Raw genomic sequence first — 19,777 nt, 5'->3', positions numbered from 1 at the left:
TACAGAGGCAGACTTGTAATTGTTTGTGCTTACGTTTCATCAGTTTTCCTGTTCTCTCTCTTTTTCTGTTTCAGGGTGTCCTTGACAGATTTTCTCAAATCCAGCCCAAACTCATCTTCTCTGTCGCCGCCGTGGTCTACAATGGCAAAACACATGACCACATGGAAAAGCTTATCAGTGTTGTCAAAGGTTGTCAACTACATTTACTTACTAAATAACATGTCATTACATTATTTAGAGCTGATTTTATTCACTTTATTTCAAGTGACTTGACCTGGGTACCAGGATATTTAATAAAACAAGTAGCTCTACTGGGATTGAATTCAGGAGGGGTTAGATGAAAAGTATATAGAAAGATGTCCTACTATGCTACCACATGAATAACCAGCACTATTATTCTTTCTAAAAGCAGTGTATTGTGAGTTCTTGAAAATAAAATGTATATAATGTTACCAAAGTTGTGAAGAGAACACAGAAACACCAACTTCTCTTTTTTCATAGGTCTGCCCGACTTGCAGAAAGTTGTTGTTATTCCCTACGCTCGCTCCAAACATGGGACAGACCTCTCCAAGATCCCTAACAGGTGTGTGTGTGGCTGCACAGAGGAGTTGGAACTGAGACTTGTATGTGTTTATATGACAGCCAACAATTCCAAGGTACATCACATTCAATCTTTTTTTTCATTACTCTGCAGTGCATTTCTAGATGATTTTTTGGCGTCCGGGTTTGGAGACAGTGAGCAGTTTCCGCAGCTGGAGTTTGAGCAGCTTCCATTTAGTCACCCTCTGTTCATCATGTACTCGTCTGGAACCACAGGAGCTCCAAAATGTATGGTCCATTCTGCTGGGGTAAGAAACATACTGGCTGTCGGTAGCTTAGAAAAATATGTAAAACGTGCAGTGTTATGTAGAAAAAGCATTTTTCTTGTCCGAGCTGACATTCACCCATTGGTGAATCTGTGCTTCTGCAGCTTACCAATCATAGCTGTAGGTAGCAGCATTGAGGCAATTGGCTGTTTAGTGTCTCCCTGTTGGCGTAGCGTCACAGAATCACTCTGCCTGTGTCATTTTAGACTGACTGCACGTGTTGATGCTGCTGCAACGTGAGTGAAATAGAGCAGAGGAGGTTGATACACAGTGAATTTAACGTTTTACATAACAATACTATCACATACTTGCATTCTCTGTCTGCCGCATTAGAGCTATGTCTCTCCTGATGCTACTCCCTTGGGGAGTATAGCACAGTTAAACCAAATTAAATGAATATTCTGGCAAACCTTCATGTATTAGAACAGTGAAAGTGTGAGATGTGGCCCCCTAGTGGGGTGAAACGGTAGCGCTAGTGGGCCGTGAAGGGGCATATAAAATATTTTTGTACGTGTCCTGAAAGGCTCCTAAAAATAAAATATATTATTATAATTAAATAAATAAATAGAAATAAGTAAGTCAATAAATAAAAAGGTTTGTAATTTACCGTTTTATAATACATTTTTATATCACTGTAAAATATGTACGATAGATTTTAAGAAATACTTAACAAAGTCATGGTCTATATGATCTATGTCAAATAGATCCTAGAATAAACAGCTCAATTTGTTCCAGTAAACAGTCTATTTATTGCCAAAGCATTTTACAGTAATATAGTTCAAGTGGAAAAATATCTAAATGTGTTGCACTGCACAAGCCTGGAGCCCCGTGACTCATTTTGAGATAGTACCTGGTTCACACTTTCATACCATTTGGTGGCAGTAAAGCAGCAGTCTGCTACCAGTTCAAGCAAGAGTCTGCAATTCTGTGTAATGTAGCAGCAGTAGTGCGATACAATTTGTAAAAATGCAACCCAAATTCAACCCACTTGTCAAACTGTGTCTCTTGTAATATTGGAAGTCTTTATCTGTAGTGGAACTGGAAATGTTCTCTCTGCACTTTCTCTCCCATTAATCAGTGATGTGCTAACTTGCCTAAATATTCCAATGGATTCTGAATTAAATCATTGGTTTGACTGGTTGTTTATCACAGTATTGCAGTGACTGTAGGTACTGGCTTTTTATCATTGTTGATATTCTATCAGAATGTAAAGAGGATTTCAACAAATGAGGTAAAAGGTGTCAGAAATACAGATGTTAGCTCTATGCTGAGTGTTATGCACCACACATTGGGGTAATTACCATTTTTCTGATAGAATCCAAATGCTTTGCTTACTTTTCATAAATTTACTTTAGAATTTACTATATTTTGCATTTAGGGGCTTTAAGAAATGCAATTACATTTAAGCATTGTGCAGATGCAAATGCATCTTGCAGTGATTCCTGAGGGAGTCAGTCCAAATCCAGTGATGTCAGTGGTTTCAGCTTTTGGACCAGTCACTTTGAACTGGTTCTCCATTGCCCACATCCACCAGCACCATATTGGTGGAAAAGTCAAGTGAATGAGGAAGGGCTCACATCTGTGTGATAATTATTGTCTTTAATGTTGTTGTTTTTTGAGTACGGAAATTTTTTTATCAGAATTGAGGCCATGTTGTTGTAGTATTTTCACTTTTTGGCAATTTTGCTTTACTTCCATGTACCTTGTCCATTTAGTTTGGTCCTTCCTAAACTCTCTCGACGCCTGATGTAAATTACTCTGACATGTTAAAAGCTTCTCTTTCATGGAAGAGGGAAGGTTGTTGTCTCCCCTCAATTTATCTGCAATAGTTAAATTGTAGATGAGAAGAGGTTGGAATCCTTTTGATCATAAACAAGCTAAATGTCCTTTCTATGAACTCTTAAATGGCTTTGAGAGCTGACAGGCCCGCTACAACAGAATGGCACATCTTATTAAAATCATTTTTTCAAACTAACACTCTTATGGAGTCATTTTGAAGAAGAATATGAGAAAAGAAGACTTAAAAAGTGGCTCTGGAACCTTCAGTAACATCACATGTTCTTCATCAGTAGACAGATTTGCTTCATGGGCAAAATATCCATTTTTGGGCCCCATTGAGATCTGGTATTAAAGCCTCCTCGTATCATAGTCCTTAAAGAAAACCAACTTATTTTGCTTTAGGTTTAAAGTACTTTCCTGTTTATAAACAGCTGTTAAAGACCGAAACAGTCTCTCCACAAGTTTCATGTTCTGTAGAGATGTGATTCTTGAAGAAATGAATGAAACCATAAAAACATCAAGATTAAATTATGGTAAAGAATGGTAATGTGGAGCTTTCTAATAAAGTTATGAGTTAAGAGTTAGCACGAATAATTGGCACATTGCTTTAAATTAGCCAAAAACAGGGTGAGAGGCATTGTTAGAAATGATATTGGATGTATTGTGACTCTAGGCTTAACAGTGACAGAAAACCCAATAACACTCACTAACATGTGACATTTATCTGCCGTGTGAATGGATACAATTCACATTCTCTCCCAGGTCACAAGACTCTGTAATAATAACAGCTTGTTATTGTCACCAGCTCTGATTGGCAGTAATGTAATAGTTTAACAGTATTTTTGTTAGAATGCACCGTTCATTCAGCAATCTAAAAATCATTAAGATAGAAGGTCTTGAAATGTAAAATATAAAAGTGACAGTGTCACTGGTCTCCAGTTGTTGTGGTTCTGCTCTGCCACGTAGGCTGTTTCCCAGAGAAAAACCACACAGTAACATGAACTGAAGGAGACTAGCAATCATATATTAGTAGCTGACCCCATCAGATTATATCACGGCTCAGATCCTCTTCACCAGGTTGTTGAGATCATCTGTCCGTTCCTCGATGTGTGTTTCTATTACACGTTCTGTCACAAGATGGCAGCAGACCTCCACCCTCCCCACGTCTTTGACGTCAAAGGAGAGTATGAATGGCATGTTTTTTCTTGTTGTATGTCACATCTCGGTGAGGTGGAGTGTGAGATGAATGTGTGATTTTAAGAGAACCACTGCACTTTGTAGAGAGAAACACTCACTGGGTTAACAGGTTAACACACACAAACACTTGCATCCACACGTTTTTCACAAAGCAGCCTCTTTCCCTGCTGACACCTTGATTCTTCTCTGTTTTTTTCTCATACCCTCCCACCCTTCCTTCAGATTAATTTTCTGTCCCTAACTTGGAAGTATTTTCTTCCTCTTTCTTCTTTGTTCCAGGCTTGTTTTAGACTCATTCCGCGGCTTTCTCTACCTCTCTAACCAAGCATCCTTTTCTTTCCTTTTTGTAATCCTTTTCTCTGTGCCACGAATAATTGTACTCTATTGTGTTGGTGAAAAAAAATGTGGAACAGTGATGCTGGCAGTCGTCTCTGGCTCTGCCAATTAACTGCGGCACTGCTTTGCCACGGCTGTGTTAACACGCTGTCAGCAGCAAGATGGCACAAACCAAAGGACGGGCACGGCAGCTGCGTACTGCCAAAGGTTACGTGTACACAAAAGACGCACAAATACACGGACCAGTGGTTTATGTGAACAGCAGAGTACACACTGGCTCAAAACATAAACAGTCACACTCAAACAGTTCAATACTCTACACCACCAATACAATCCTTCACCACTATGTTGAGTTAGTGACTATGAAGGAACCCACAAATGCTGTTTTTGTATTTTGTCTGACGTGAGAAGCATTGATGATAATAATCATCATAATGTTGCTGGCATGCATGCAAATATTTAAGAAAATAATTACGACATAATGACAGAAGTGTTTGCATTGTTTATTCTGTCAAGTAAAGAATTTCTCTCAGCTAAATATAAAAGCCAATAGAGATTATTTTAATGGCTCTACTGATTATGTTTTGCTTGTCATGTTAAAAGAACAGCAGTTAAGACGCATCTGACGTTGGATTAGTAAAACATTAACACATTAACATTCTCTCGCTCTCTTCCTTGTTTCAGGGGACACTCATCCAGCACTTGAAGGAACACATTCTCCATGGCAACATGACCAACAGTGATGTCATCATTTACTACACAACGGTAGGTTAACAACCTTTCAAACTCAGCCTTTGCCACTTTGCTCTCTCTCCTACTGTCTCATATCATCTTGGCCACCTGAATGCTAATGTTTCAGAGTGTGGATGATTGTGAATCATTCACCTGTTCACAAAACCATAGAAATCGACATATAAATCTTCGGAGCGGTGGAGCCTAATGTGTTGTAGCAGGTCTGTGTAGACACAGCTGACAACACAAACTTAGACTCCAGTGTTATTCTGGCCAGTGTGACCTGTGTCCCATGCACTGCCCAGCTGTGTGCAGCAGTCAGTCTCTCTCAGGTCCAGCAAGCGACTTGTTGGCAGCTTAAGATGGGGCAAATATGATAGGGACCGGTTCTGGGTCAGAGGTCATGACTAATATATGACAAAACTTGATAGACTTAATATATCTGATCCTTATGTTGGCACGGCATGCTTTTCACGAGTTTGGAAACAGCCAGAGAAGACATTATTCCAGAACTGCAGTATCCTTAGATCAACTTCCTGATTAATTTCTCCTCATCTTACTCCAGAGAGTCACTGAATGTTTACTAGAACTTGGAGAGAAACAAATGGATGTAATTTGGCTTTGTGGCAATTGTTTAACTCAGCAACGGGCAGTGTAATGTAAGTAATTGCTGTGTTAACATTGCTGTGCAGACTTGTATGTCCGTTAGACTCGGTCCATCATTTACTGAAAGTTGTCTACAAAATCCATTTCTTGTGGGCTCCCACTGCTCCGTCGTCTTCTGCTCACAGTGAGCTTGTTTCATAGCAGCGATTCACCTCTGCCATCTCTCTGAAGCTGTGGGTAAAATGTCCCCCCTGTCTCCGACTGTTTTGGCATCCTGAGGCATCATCTATCCACCATATTGATAATTTCACGTCAATCTTGGTGGTTAATCTGTTGTCATTCATAGTAAACGGTTCCCTGATGAATCATTTTTGCAATAGTTGGTATCGGATCACCAGTAATCATCAATAAACAGTGCTCCATGCACGATCCTGTATTAGGCATGTACGCAATGTTAATGCGGTATAACCAGTATTAGAGGAGGAGGAATTGTTGTGTGAATTCATAGCAGATACATTGACCACTGCATTTGTCTGTGGTGTTTCACAGACAGGTTGGATGATGTGGAACTGGCTGGTGTCTGCTCTGGCAGTGGGAGCCTCAGTGGTTTTATATGATGGTTCACCACTAATGCCCACACCCGATGTGCTGTGGAACCTGACAGACCAGCTGGGGTGAGTTCGCCACAGATGCACAAATCCACACACTCGCACAAAACACACACAGCAGTGGCTGACAAAAGAGGGTGATAATGGATTTCTCCGGCTTTTATTGCTTTCTGATGGATTTTTATTTCATATTCAAAAAAATTAAATGTGAGCATTTCACGATTTAAACCGTAAAATGGTTATCAATGGTAGAGTCCTTTTTTCATAGATAATACAAAAGCCGTATTTCCACTACATGGTCCAAGCTCGCCTCGCCCTTTACACGGTTTGGTTGAGTTTCCATTACAATGTAGTACCTCCTCAATGTGGGCGGAGTCATCACAGCCCGTACTAAAAGTACTAGAAAAAGTACCAGGTGCTATCACTAATGGAAATGCAAAATAACCGTGCCGTGCTGATGTGAGGCGAGGATATGCTGTGCTAAACTGTCAGAAGGCAGGCTTCAGTCTCTTTAACAGTGGTTCTACTGTTTAGACCAGGGGTGTCAAACTAATTTTTTTTCAGGGGCCACATACAGCACAATTTGATCTCAAGGGGGTCGGACCAGTAAAAATAGTAAAATAATAGCATAATAACCTATGAACAACAAGAACCCCTTTGTTTTTTCTCCTTTGTTTTACAATTACTGAAGGATAATTTTACAAAACATGAAATTTCTTGAGAAATATAAGTGCAATTTCAACAATATCATGCCTAAATTTACTAAATTTACTAAATTTACTTTATAGATCCACACTGGATCTATAAAGGCACAAACATTTAGTCACGGGTATCTGGAGCATTTGAAATTTTAACAAATTCATCCTGTGGGCCGATTGGACCATCTGGCTGGTCGGTTCTGGCCCCCGGGCCGTATGTTTGACTCCCCTGGTTTAGACTCTGAAACATTATTTATGTATGTAATCAATGGTTTGATGAATTTTTGACGAGTGAGATACTGACCCACTGTAGGAGAGGATCCATCCAAGACGCCACAGTAGCAGAGGATATTAACAGCAGATCCTTTATCTCGGTAAAGGTCCTGAAAACCCCTCCCACTACAGTCACCGTCCCCACTATAAACAGCATGTTAAACCCAGTATTAATCCTCTTTTATTGTCTTCTGAAGACAGCAAGTGAACCCCAAACTGGTCAAGGATACAACAAGTTTAATTCAACAAATAAATAAAATGGCTAGCAGGTATTTTCTCTCATTAGTTACTGGTTTGCGATGGTGCCGCACACAACCTGAATGATCTCCTCCACTCTGTTTTTGACAAGTCTTTAAAAATCAGCTCACACCTTGGTCACAGTATGACAGGGAAAAAAATAATGTTGTGGGTTTTTTTTTTTTTTACCTTGAATCTTAAAACCGGTTATTAGCCAAGGCTTGGCACATTGCTTTTAAATAAATTTCAGACCAATTCATTCCAAACATTTCCAGAGAAAGAAAGAAGACTTATGTTGAGATGGACCATAAAATATAGTGAATAATTGCCAAAAAAAATCTGATGTGTCAGTAGTTAGAGTAGCACTATGATGAGGCAGTTTAATCAGTAGTTTCACATTTACTTATTTAAATTCAATCCTTATGTCACATTAAAGTCAGGAAGGCCTGCAAATACAGTTTATTTATTCATCTAATTAATATCAATGACTTATGTGGAGAAGCTAAATAGCAGCTATTTTTTTCATGATGGACCGTAAAAAGATTCACTTATTCAATTAGTTAATTCTAGTGGAAGAGTAACTACATACCACTTTTTAAAGGAAACTATAAGAAGTATACGTTTTGTGGAGGTTAGCTGGAAAACACAGGATCTTACGCAAGTTACGCAGTTCTTTGGCAACGTATTTTTACCAAGAGCACAACAAAAACAGAGTGAATTGACACTCTTCTAAAGTTATGTGATATAATTTGGACTTTTCCTCGTTTAAAGCAGCAAAGGGTTGTGCCAGTGATATAATTATCACAGTATAACAGAAGTTCACTATATGTTATTGATATGTTTATGCAATGTAAACACAATATTTTGGTGTATATCGCTTTTAAATTTTTATATATTTTTTTACCATTAAGAAAAAAAACATAATTAACTTTTTCCCTCATCACGAGCAAAATTCAGTATTCAATTATCACGACTTACATCGACTGAATATTTTAAATTATAGCTATGGATTTCCCACTCTATACTCTTTTAAAAATAGTAAGGAAATTGTGTCATGCAATACATCTCACACATATTATTCTGGAAAGCAGTGAAGGAAATCCTGGAGGAATTGTTTCACCCCTTCACTCTTAAATACTGCACCTCATGTTCTCTTTAGCAGCCTCAACACAACCTCCAGCAGTTGGAAATTTTGTCATACGAGACAGCTTGTGACTGTAAGTGTGTGCTGCCGAGTACACTCAGTCAACCTTTGGTTAAACTGCGTTAAAAAAAAAGTGCAGTGTGGTCAGCAAAAGTAAGATGCTTAAAGACAGTTATACCCCAGACACATATTCAGTGCAGCCGAGATGGCATATTGCCTTCAGCAAGGAAGGGAGTAATGGGGAGAAAAAATTGACACAGATGGGGGAGTAGTGAAAGCAAAAGAGCAAAAGTGCCAACAAAAAGTACTTATACTGCAGAAACTCTGAACAGGATTTGTAGATCCCAAAGCTAATGAGCTCCTTTCACAATTTTAGTAGACATAACACGATCAAATTTATTAGTATCTTCACATAATGATTGTTTCTTTGGAAAAATAACTAGCAGAGTAGGAATTGCACCAGTTTCTGAGGCTGTATGGTTGGTTAATATCAACAGAACTGTGTGGTTTGTAGTCGGTTTTAGATTATATGAATCTTTTTTATCTCTCCACCACGTTGCTTGTTTGCCGCTTCAAAATTGTAAATGGGAAATGGAGTGAACAAGGTTCGAATACTGTTTGCCTAATTACCCACATAGAGGGATTCAGCAGAGTGCTGCCAGCATGACAGAAAGACACATGGACTCCTTTTAAAGTATAAGAAGATTTTTTTCTGAACCAATTAAGTGCTGATGTTGCCACCTCAGACACATCACACATCCCACATCCTTGCCGTACGTAGAAAAACCCCTCAGGGAGAGGCTGGCAGAAAAGTTTTTGCAACCTCATCTTCTGTATTAAGTTTGGACATTTTTAAATGGGTCAAAATGTGTCAGTCGTAGGGCCTTACTCTCCACCAGGCACAAAGCGACTTTCCCGGTTTGAGAGTGACACAGTTGTCATTTACCCATTCAGCACACATGCTGTTTAAATAGCAACTGCCCATCTAAGCAGCCGTGGAGCTGTTGGTCTTAAAATGCATCGTGGGTACATGGTTATCCTGAGGCAGAAGAAGGCGACTGCATGATCGACCTACCAAAACCATGTTTGCATTTGGTTCAGTATTTTACTCTCGCCCATTGTCAACTGGGATTGAAAACAGCTGATGCCTTTTGATTGCTGTGGGATTGTAAATCATTTCTTCAGTTCCACATCCTGTTGAATAAGTGACATTAACTATTTAAAAACCCTTTAACCCCTCTTTTTGTATTAGTTTCCTTCACGTATCTGTGAATGGAGTGAGTTTGTCGTGGGAACCCTCAAAGCTATCGATCGACAAAATGACGGATCATTTCCACGTGTACACTCCTGATCAAAAATTTTAAAATAAAAAAAAATTAAAATTAAAAGTTTGCACTGTTGGATCTTAAGAAGGTTTCTAAGTAGTGCTTCAAAATGCAAAAAGAAGAAATGTGAAAAATTTGAGTAAGCAATTTTTTTGCAAACAACCATTAAACTGAAATCGGCTGTTCATCAGCTGATCAAAAGTTTAAGACCACAGCCTTTAAAAGCCTAAATCATCGCAAAAATGTGGATTCAGTTGGATTGTTGAGCTGCATCAGCAAGGCCTCTCGCAGCGTGCCATTGCTGAGGAGGTTGGACGCAGTAAGACAGTCATTTCAAACTTCTTAAAAGATCCTGAGGGTTATGGAACAAAAAAGTCAAGTTTTTATTATGCCAACCATATTTAATTATTTTGTGCTGCAGCCATACAACTATATCAACTGTTACTTGGTTACTTCTGTGGTACTGGATGGGCTCCTGTAGGTTTATTTTCAACAAAATGAAACAGACGGACGTAGGAGCACTTCAGTGGCTTCTATTTAAGGTTGTCAGGCAAAAGGAAGCATTTCTCTCATTCTTTGTAGAAGGAAAAAGTTATTGTGGCACTTTGAATCCACATTCCTATGTTATTTGCCGCAGATGACGAAAACATTCCTGTCCAGTTAAAGCCCTTTGCTTATATTAGTTGTTATGGCAACCCCTGGCTGCCTGTTTTTCTAGAAGCCATGTCATCTTTCATAGTTTTTGTCCTGCCTGCTCATTTATTTATTTATTTATTTCTCCTTTATTTAACCAGACAAAAGACCCATTGAGAACAAGAGCTCTTTCACAAGGGTGACCTGGCCAAGAGAGGCCGCAGCACACATCATAGTTAAATAAAGATACCTAGCCACTTTTCTAAATGCGGAAATAAGGCCTGTTACTCGTTTATGTCTGGTAATTCAACAGCTTTCTGTGCTTCACAACGTGTTAACAATTTGTTTGAGTGAGACTATCAAAAAGCAAATAAAAATGTAATGAATAGCTAAAATGAAGCAGGTTACTAATTCTTTTATATTGTGCAGAATAGGGAACTTCCACAATATTGGTCAGAATGGATTGAATATGATACATTCACATGATAAATACATAAAGTTTTACAATATGACACTCCAATAACATCAAGTATCAGTATCAATATCAATATGAAATAACATATAGACAGACCATGAGGTTCATTTGTTGGCTCACCTGTCGTTACATATACTAATCTCTAAATGCTTGCACAGCTTCCTTTATCTGCCCCGTGTAGAAACATTAGATTTACCTGAGACTCTGTACCAAGGTCATAAATTCAGCAGTATTCCTTAGTGAAGCCAGTAAAAGGTTACAGCATTTATAGTCATGACAGGTTCCATGTACGTATGAGACTCCAGAGGCTTCTCTAATTCTCTGAGGATCATTTTGTCGTCTCCAACATCTTTTGTCCATTATGTGATGGGCTGATATGACGGAAAGGATTTGTACCTTCTCTACGGAACCTTGTCTTTTACTAATGCTCTGTTATCCTCGTAGGAGGGGAAACGACACATACGACTCTTTTGCAGGTTAAATCGCTCCAGCTAGCGTACAGTTTCAGACATGTATACATGAAAACAATGTAAATACGAACAAATACTTAACAAAGCATCTTTATTAATGAACTTATGCACATGTAGGTACAATATCCTTAATGCACATTTTACTCTCTCACTCATCTTGTACTACTATATCCTCATGAGGGTCACGGGGGCGCTGGTGCCTCTTCAGACAGGCCTATGTCTTTTCACTTATTTGCCAATGGGTTAGCCAAGAAGGAATACCAACAAAGTAGAGCTGCAAAAATAAATGAAAATCCATCCGTTATCTTTAACACTTATCCTGTGAGAATAGTTGCGGGAACTGGAGCCAATTTCAGGTGACATTGGTCACCAGCTGATCACAGGACCAACACAGACAAACAACCATTCACACGCAGTCATTTTCTCTGGACACTCACCGAAACATTAACTGGAGGCTGGAATTTGTGACAGAAACAATAAAAAAAATCAGCATTATCTTCTTGTCCTCCTCTACTGTACGTATATGGCAATTACATGATGGCATGAAATTAGTGTTCGCTAATGATAAGTGATGTACCACCACACAAGATGGAAAGAGTCACACTATCTGACAGTTGTCTGCTTGAGAGGAGAGCAATAACAATTCTTCCTGGAGAATAAGGTTGGGAGTAGTAGCAGAAAATGTGCGCCGACAAGTGGGACTTCAGTTGCTACATCCCAGCATGCATAAAGACATGTTAATGCAATAACTGCTTGGAGACGCTCCTGTATCTGATTGGCACTGAGTGTCTCTTATTGACTTCACAGCCTCCACTAACATGTCTCCCTTCAAACGGATAACAAGGGTGCATTTTGACATGCAGGCTCACGCTCTCTCAAACACCGGCTTTCAGCTTCTCCTCCTCCCTCCAGCCTATAAAACGTATTAGCAGCCACACCTGGCCACCTGCCTCCAATCAGAACACGGTGACCATTTCCATGGCAGCTCGCAGCCAACAAATGCAGATGCACGGATGGGAGGTTAGACTTGATGGCGAAAATGAAGAGTGACTGAGTGTGTGTGCAGATGAGTTTATACATTTCGTCTGCAGTATCAGACGCCTCTTTGCGACTGATATAGACCATATCTGCCCCACTTTACAAAATATTGGCATCATCCACACACCCTTATTACTTCAATAAAGATGTGTAAACATAATAGTCATTTTATTGAGTAGCTACTTTTCCCCCCTATATTTCCTACCTATATTTGGTAATTTTTTGGATTTTTTGTGATAATTATTTTCAGGAAAATCTTTCACAGTAAGAATCCAAATATGAATGACAATAAAAATAAACAACTGCAGGACTGTGCCAAAATTGTTCTCTCACAATCATCTCTTTTAAACCCTAATGTAGAAAATATCGTCCTGATGGCTACTCATACAATTATTGATTCACTACTCTATGACTCCTCATGATGGCGCTTATCACAGAAATGATGAGTGCCAGTGAGGGTAATATAAACAGATGTTAACTGGCTAGAAATGAAGTTGACTGTGGAATAATTGCAGACATCAATAAAAACGACTCTTCCTCCAAATCCTGCAAAGGCATATTGTGCAAATTGCTGTATCATGTTATCATCATTATCATACACATTGTATTGTATATCGTACATCATATCATGAGTTACCCTGTGATTTTCTCCCCATATGGAGGACAGGTATAATTTAGATGTTTGCATTGATGCAATAAAAAGTATCTGGAGTTGTCACTTTTCATGTGATTCAAATAAAATCAGTTTTATTTAATCATTTCATATTCATATTCACAGTTTGCATCATTCTCCTTCTGTACAGTGTAGTGTTATCTGTGGAAAAAAATGGAAGAAACGCAGAAAAAGAATCCCTTTTCCAGGACAGGCAGATGTGCAATAGAAGTTGTATGTACACAGCAGATCAATACGAAAACATATTTTACATAATTATTTCAGTAATTATATTGCATTACTGCAATACTAGTATTATTATACATATTTATATAAAGTGGTACTAAGTATGGAATTATGGTTGTTCAATTTAGTCCTTAAACAGCTTTTTTTATTATGATATAAATAATAATGACAATAAATAGATATAAACTGACATTCTTTGACATAATATGTCAAGATAAGACACTTTATTGTGAGACCGGCAGCATGGACAAGATGTGTGTGCATCATTCACTTTGTTCCATCATGTGAAATATTATTTCTTTGGACCTTTCACATAACCTAACCCCTTCATTCGCCCCATGAACAGCCTGTATTAGCACAGATCGATTCGAACCTCTAAAACAAATCACATCTTTCACCACAAACCAATTGCTGGTTATTGACCAATCAAGTTTCAGACAGTTGCTTTGTATTCCAGAGACAGATTCTTTTTTAGTTTTGATTGACTGGCATTGTTACCATAGTGATTGGCGGCACATTTATTGATCAAATGTCAACCAAGATAACTTGAAAAGACAGAGGGAGACGAACGTGTCCATTCACAGAGGCTGGCTTTAAAAGGCCCTTTGTTTTAAAATTAAAACTGCAGGGGAAACACAAAAGTGACGTTTTGTCACTTCTCGCTGTCCACATGTTGCCCAGCTGTTGTCAGCTGTCAGGGTGACTTCCACTCACAGAAGAAAGCACCTTCCAAAATCATTTCATGTCAGCGTTGTTGTGTGCACACATCTTGTCACAACATTCTCCTTTGAACTGTTTTCACTGTGGAACATTAACAAAGGAGACATTTTGTCCTCTCATGCTAGACTGGCCATTATTGTGGTTGACTCTTTTTTTTTATTATTGTTGTTGATGTTTTTCATTTGAAAATCATTTGCCCATCCGTTTTTTTTCCCCTTTATTTTTCCACGAAGAGTGTTTTAGCACCACTTTGCTTTACATGTAAACAATGAGTCATCTCCTGGGAACTTACTCGATCAATCTTAATACGGAATGCTGAATACTCTTCATTTATATATACTTTTGCATTCAGTTAGCAGACACAGATTATTTGATCCAGATTATGCCTCTGGCTTTGTTGTCATGTGCAATGAAATACTTCTGTCTCTGTGCCACTACCTGATCAAGAATAAGAAAACAAGAACGAATAGGCGAAAGAAGAATTAAGAATACGTAATACTAAAAGTAAAGAATAAAACGATATACGGTACAGTGAGTGCACATCCTATACAGACACCCTAGTTTGTGTGCTCACTGCGCCCGCGTCACAGTGAAGAGCCTCCGCCTGAGACTAGCATGCCAAATTAATCTCTTGGGTAAGGACCCTGTCCTCACCAGTGCCGCTCCTGGGAAACTCTAACCCTTGTGCAGGACACTCCTGAACCGGAAATTTGACTGTGAGGTTCGACAGTTGGTTTTCTAAATCTGCTAATTTAAGACCCCCTCCTGTTGGATTACGAGAAGGAAGCGGAGTCAGAAAGTGGGGATTTTCTTGTTGTCGGACAGGAGTGATTCCTCTATTTTGTTCCCCGCACAAATTCCCTGCTCCCCATGCCAATCTGTAATGAAGGGTGCCTGCAAGGCACCTTGGATGTGGACCACATGTGTAAACGCACTACAGAAAGATCACATGGCCAGTTGTGGTGGAGGTTCCACAGTCCAACTATGACGGGAAGAAATTGCCTCAGGCTAAACGGGCTGCGAGACAGCTCTGTCCGGTGTTCCTGGAGCTCAGGAGAAAAAAAAAGCATCCAACCGTACAGCCATGAAATATTTCATACAGTATATCTTATTGTAGGATAAATAATACCCTGGTTGAAGTCAGTATGTTGGTACTTATGTTGTAAGACCTACAAGGAAAAAAAAAAAAGTTATTTTCTTAAGTGCTTAAGAATGAATAGAAATAAACAAATTGAGAAAAGATGTTTTCTTTAAATAGGTTCTTTGATCTTTATTGTCTTTCTTGCATATGCTGAACGTATCTTTCGATGTGACAATTATTCTGATTGTGGGTAATCTTCATCACCACCGTGATAAGGAGAAGGTGGTCAAAAAACGGTGAATGTTTGGTGTTTTAGAAAAGCGTCATGTTAACGATCCGACTTTTTCTAGATCGACCTAGAATTTCCAGTGACGGTAGAAGATGATCAGTCTGTCTGTCCACTGTTCTCATCTCAATATTTTAAAAAATAACTGTCCAGATTGTCACAAAAGTTGCCAACATTAATTATACCACCCCAGATGATTCATAATGTTTGCTAATTGTGTTCTGTTGTTAAGCATTCTGCTGTCACAATTGCAGAACACAGTGCATGCATGTAGGAGTTTTTTTTTTTTTTTCCCCAATGTTCATTGTTGAAAGACACTCCTGACGCAAATCCCAAAATAACGGACACCATGGACCTCCTCTTATGCTTATTTTAATGTTGTACAGCAATGACTCACTGATCCTTCATATTATACATAAAAAAAATTAATATCCGCCTTTTTGTTCTTGTCACTTTCTTTCTGTGTTTGTCTTCTCCAGCATCACTATCTTTGGTACTGGGGCCAAGTGGCTGTCTGTGCTGCAGGAAAGGAACCTGAAACCCTGTGAGTTTGGTCACAAACACCCTCCTCTGCTCACCTTTGTGAGCAAGCACACAGACATTTAGAGACACACGTGGATGCACACAATGCACACAAATAATGAGCAGAAAGTGAGAGACGACTGAATACACACACACACACATTCACATGCACACACACACACACACACACACACCGACAATAGAATGTGGAATGATAAAAGCAGATGGACATGATAATGATTATTAAAGTGACGCTGTTTGACTCTAAATGTCCTTTATGCCATTTACGGTGTGAATCAACAGTTTGCCCTGTGTTCTGGTGTTTGACACTGAATCAAATGGATAAAAGTGTGTTAGAATGATTTGTATGAGTCATGGATAGGCCCATCTAATTGCTTTTAGTGTCACAGCTCTCTAGAGAGGGAGCCAAATCTCTACCCATAATCAGAGATGTGCCGGTGCTTATTAGCCTCCCTGCTAACCCCCATACATGCAGTTCTCTCTGTGTAGTGCTTTGCTGTGCTCTTTTGTAAAGGTGCATTATGTAGAACAATAAAAAAAACAACTGTTTTTTTTTTTTAATGTTAGCCCCCACTCAATTTATCAAGCTGAGCTTGTTTTCATGGAATTCTGATGATGTTTTAACATTAACACCTGCAAATGTTAATGGCAGTGCACATCTTCTGGTGGGTAAGTGACAGGGGAATGTCAGTTTTCTGTTTGACAGACTTGTTATTATGAGGGAAGGTACTTTGGTGATTCAACTGTTTAACTGATTGTAAATTGCCCCCATTCCCGATTCAGTCTTTGTACTGTTGAGTATACAGAGTCGATACAGAGTTCCGATCTGACATTTTCTTAAGATAACAGAACTCCACTGTACACCTTTTTCAAAATTGTTGTCATCTGTAAGCAGGTACTGCTCATAGAGAAGGCGGGGCTGTCACCAGCTCTGTGTGTGTGTGTACAACATGCTGTTTAAAGTGTGGCAAAACTGGTGTAAATATTAATATCTACATGTTTGTTGAACAGGTAGTTTGATACCTCAGCTTTTACATTTATATACTGTACGAACACTGACTGAGTGTCGTCGTCGTCGGAAACTGCTTAACTAGTCAGTGGTACTACTACTCTGCCACTTGTCTTATGACATCATGCTACATTTCTCACTGACACTGTGTGTATGGGCAGAGAGAACCGAGTGAACCACAGTGTAACAAAACAAGACTTCTTATTAAAATATAACAAATTAGAGCCAATCTGAAATTACAGCTGCAACTCACGATTATTTTCATAATCGATTAATCCTTTGGTCCATAAAATAACAGAAAATCTTAAAAAATGTCGATCGGTGTTTGTCAAACCTGGAAATGATGATGTTCTCAAATTTTGTCCACAAACCAAATTGATTAACTTTTAATGATTTCTTTGTTATCCAGAGCAAAGAAATGAAGAAAATATTCACATTTAAGAAGCTTAAACAATCGGAAATTTTGTTTTAATCATGAAAAAAGCTTCAAACCGATTAACCGATTATCAATATAGTTGTCGATTAAATTAGTAATCGATTAATAATCGATTAATTGTTTCAGCTCTATCTGGAATAAATGCCACTGGCGCAATTGATCAGGGTTTAAGTGATTGGAGTGATTTTCCAATCTCTGATCAGTTAAAGAAAATGTCCAGATTTACAATTCAATATTTGTGACCGAGGTGGGGATATCCCAGTTTTTGATTTGTCCTAACCCAATTTGTATCTGTTTTTCTGTCCATTCTGCTCCGCATCATGTGGGATAAAGCCAGGTTGTCACTGGTTTGGGTGGAAAGGGCTGCTTGTTTTAATGCAGCTAATGCGTGTCCATAAAATCCCCTAATTAAAGTAAATTTGTTCAGGTTTAATCATACAGAGTGATGCTGTACGACAAGACAAGTCACATAAAGATACAACATGGTATCTGTCTATTTAACAACATTAAGAATGAAAAATGCCCCTAAAAAGTAAAAGTTTTTTGTTTTTTTTGCAGCCAGTTAACTTCCATTTATCTTGCCCCCATTCTTGTGATTAGACCCAGTGGGAGGATTCATGAATGCTGGTCAATCAAATTGGCAAGGAAATCTGTTAAATCTTTTTATCACTATTTGGCACCTGAATATTTATAATTGAATCTCATGAGTCGGGACAGTGATATATAGCCTCATCAATGATTTGTCCTATTCCTACACATTTCCTATGTCATCTTGTTTTGTCGTCCTTCTCATCCAAACACTCGAATCAAATGCTGTTCTTCAAATCTTCAAAGTAAATTTCCAGTTATAACAAATGCATAGGACTTTGCTAGGACTTGTCCTAACCTTATTTATCCTCTCCTCTAATCCTTCTATGTTAAATTAGCACTTACAACTGGCGTTTATTGCATAAACAGTTGCTTTGTGTGTCCGTTCCCACTGCGCTGGTGTAATCACCACAAATCTTTATTCACAGCGCATGCTTGGTGTGTGTGTGTGTGTGTGTGTGTCTGCATCTCGTGCTAAATCACCTACCAACCCCTCAACAAAAAAACGCTTCAGCCAACCAATTGATCCAGTTGGCAGTGAGACTGTGCTTTTGGATGATTATTAGAGAAAAGTATGGTGGAAGAAGATCTATCCATCATTCTGTGTATGAAAGCATGCCTCCAGTAGTCTGGGGAAGGAAGAGGGAGCTTCTTCACTGGTTGCCCCAGCGGAGTAGCCCTTTTCCCTGGGCTGACATTTGGGCTGGGACACCTGGAGGCATAGTGGGGGAGGGGGTAGAGTTCCCACTGTGTGTGTGTTTGTGTGTGTGCATGCAAGGGTCACTGTCTGGAAGCCTATTAGTTTGGTGAGGGGTGTGATGTGCTTGTGGCACACACGTTTGCGTGTGTGTGTGTGACAGAGTGCTTGCTTAAAGATATTTGGGATGACGTACAAAGGTGTGGCAGACTGCAATAACACAACATTTAGGGAGGCATGTCGCCACAGCTACGCAAGATGACGCAGTATTTGCAGACGAAGTGAAACCCAATGCCAAAGCAATACTTGACCCTTTTTATCTAATGAAATGCAAAGCTAAATTTCTCATGCATTCTGATTTACACTACTTACAAAGAAATGTAGCGCACAATCCTTTCCTTTCCTTGTTAATAAATGGTCGTCTTTTTTTTTCCCACACGCAGCGGAAACGCACAACCTGCAGTCTCTCCACACCATCCTGTCGACCGGCTCTCCTCTCAAACCTCAGAGCTACGATTATGTCTACCGCTGCATCAAGAGCAACGTGCTGCTGGGCTCCATCTCAGGTGATGCAACGCTTTAGTTTCTTTGAAGGGAACAAATGGCAGCGTTGTTTCCAAAAGTTGTTTGTGTCTGCTGTATTTACAAACGAGAGCGGCTACGGAGCATTGATGATACGGCCACAAAAGAGCCGACACACGAGTAAGCTCGGAAAAATGAATTGTGTATTCTCACTTACATAGACACACACGCATGCTAAAAAAGAGCAGAAAAAACTTTTTATAATTATTAAAAAAAACAAAACACTTTGATGAATCGATTATCAAAAATATTTGAGGATTACTTTAGTAATTGATTATTATTCGATGAATCGAGTAATCGCTGCAGCTTTATTATTATTATGCACTGGCAACACCGAAATAAATATGCAGTGAATGACATCTGTAGTGAATATAATATTTTATATAATATATAATATAGCTTACTACTAGTAAGGTGGCATTGTAAGAGTCCAATGCATTCACTCTGTGAAGTTCTGCGTTATATTCGGAGCTCTATTGGGTCATATTCATTTTTGGTAATATCATGGCTAAAATATGCT

General features: G+C 39.0%; 1 protein-coding gene across 1 annotated transcript in view; it reads left to right on the top strand.

Moving 5' to 3' along the window:
- The window catches only part of aacs (acetoacetyl-CoA synthetase), a 36,885-nt gene that overhangs the window by 9,561 nt on the left and 7,547 nt on the right, over positions 1-19,777 (top strand). The window contains exons 6-12 of the mRNA XM_044026199.1: positions 75-189; positions 502-583; positions 695-848; positions 4,863-4,943; positions 6,066-6,190; positions 15,882-15,946; positions 19,119-19,241. Coding sequence (XP_043882134.1) covers positions 75-189; positions 502-583; positions 695-848; positions 4,863-4,943; positions 6,066-6,190; positions 15,882-15,946; positions 19,119-19,241 — 745 coding nt within the window. The remainder of the gene's footprint in view (positions 1-74; positions 190-501; positions 584-694; positions 849-4,862; positions 4,944-6,065; positions 6,191-15,881; positions 15,947-19,118; positions 19,242-19,777) is intronic.

Source organism: Solea senegalensis, linkage group LG5 (genome assembly GCF_019176455.1).
Source record: "Solea senegalensis isolate Sse05_10M linkage group LG5, IFAPA_SoseM_1, whole genome shotgun sequence".
Taxonomy (NCBI): domain Eukaryota; kingdom Metazoa; phylum Chordata; class Actinopteri; order Pleuronectiformes; family Soleidae; genus Solea; species Solea senegalensis.
This window is presented reverse-complemented; position numbering and strand designations above follow the sequence as displayed.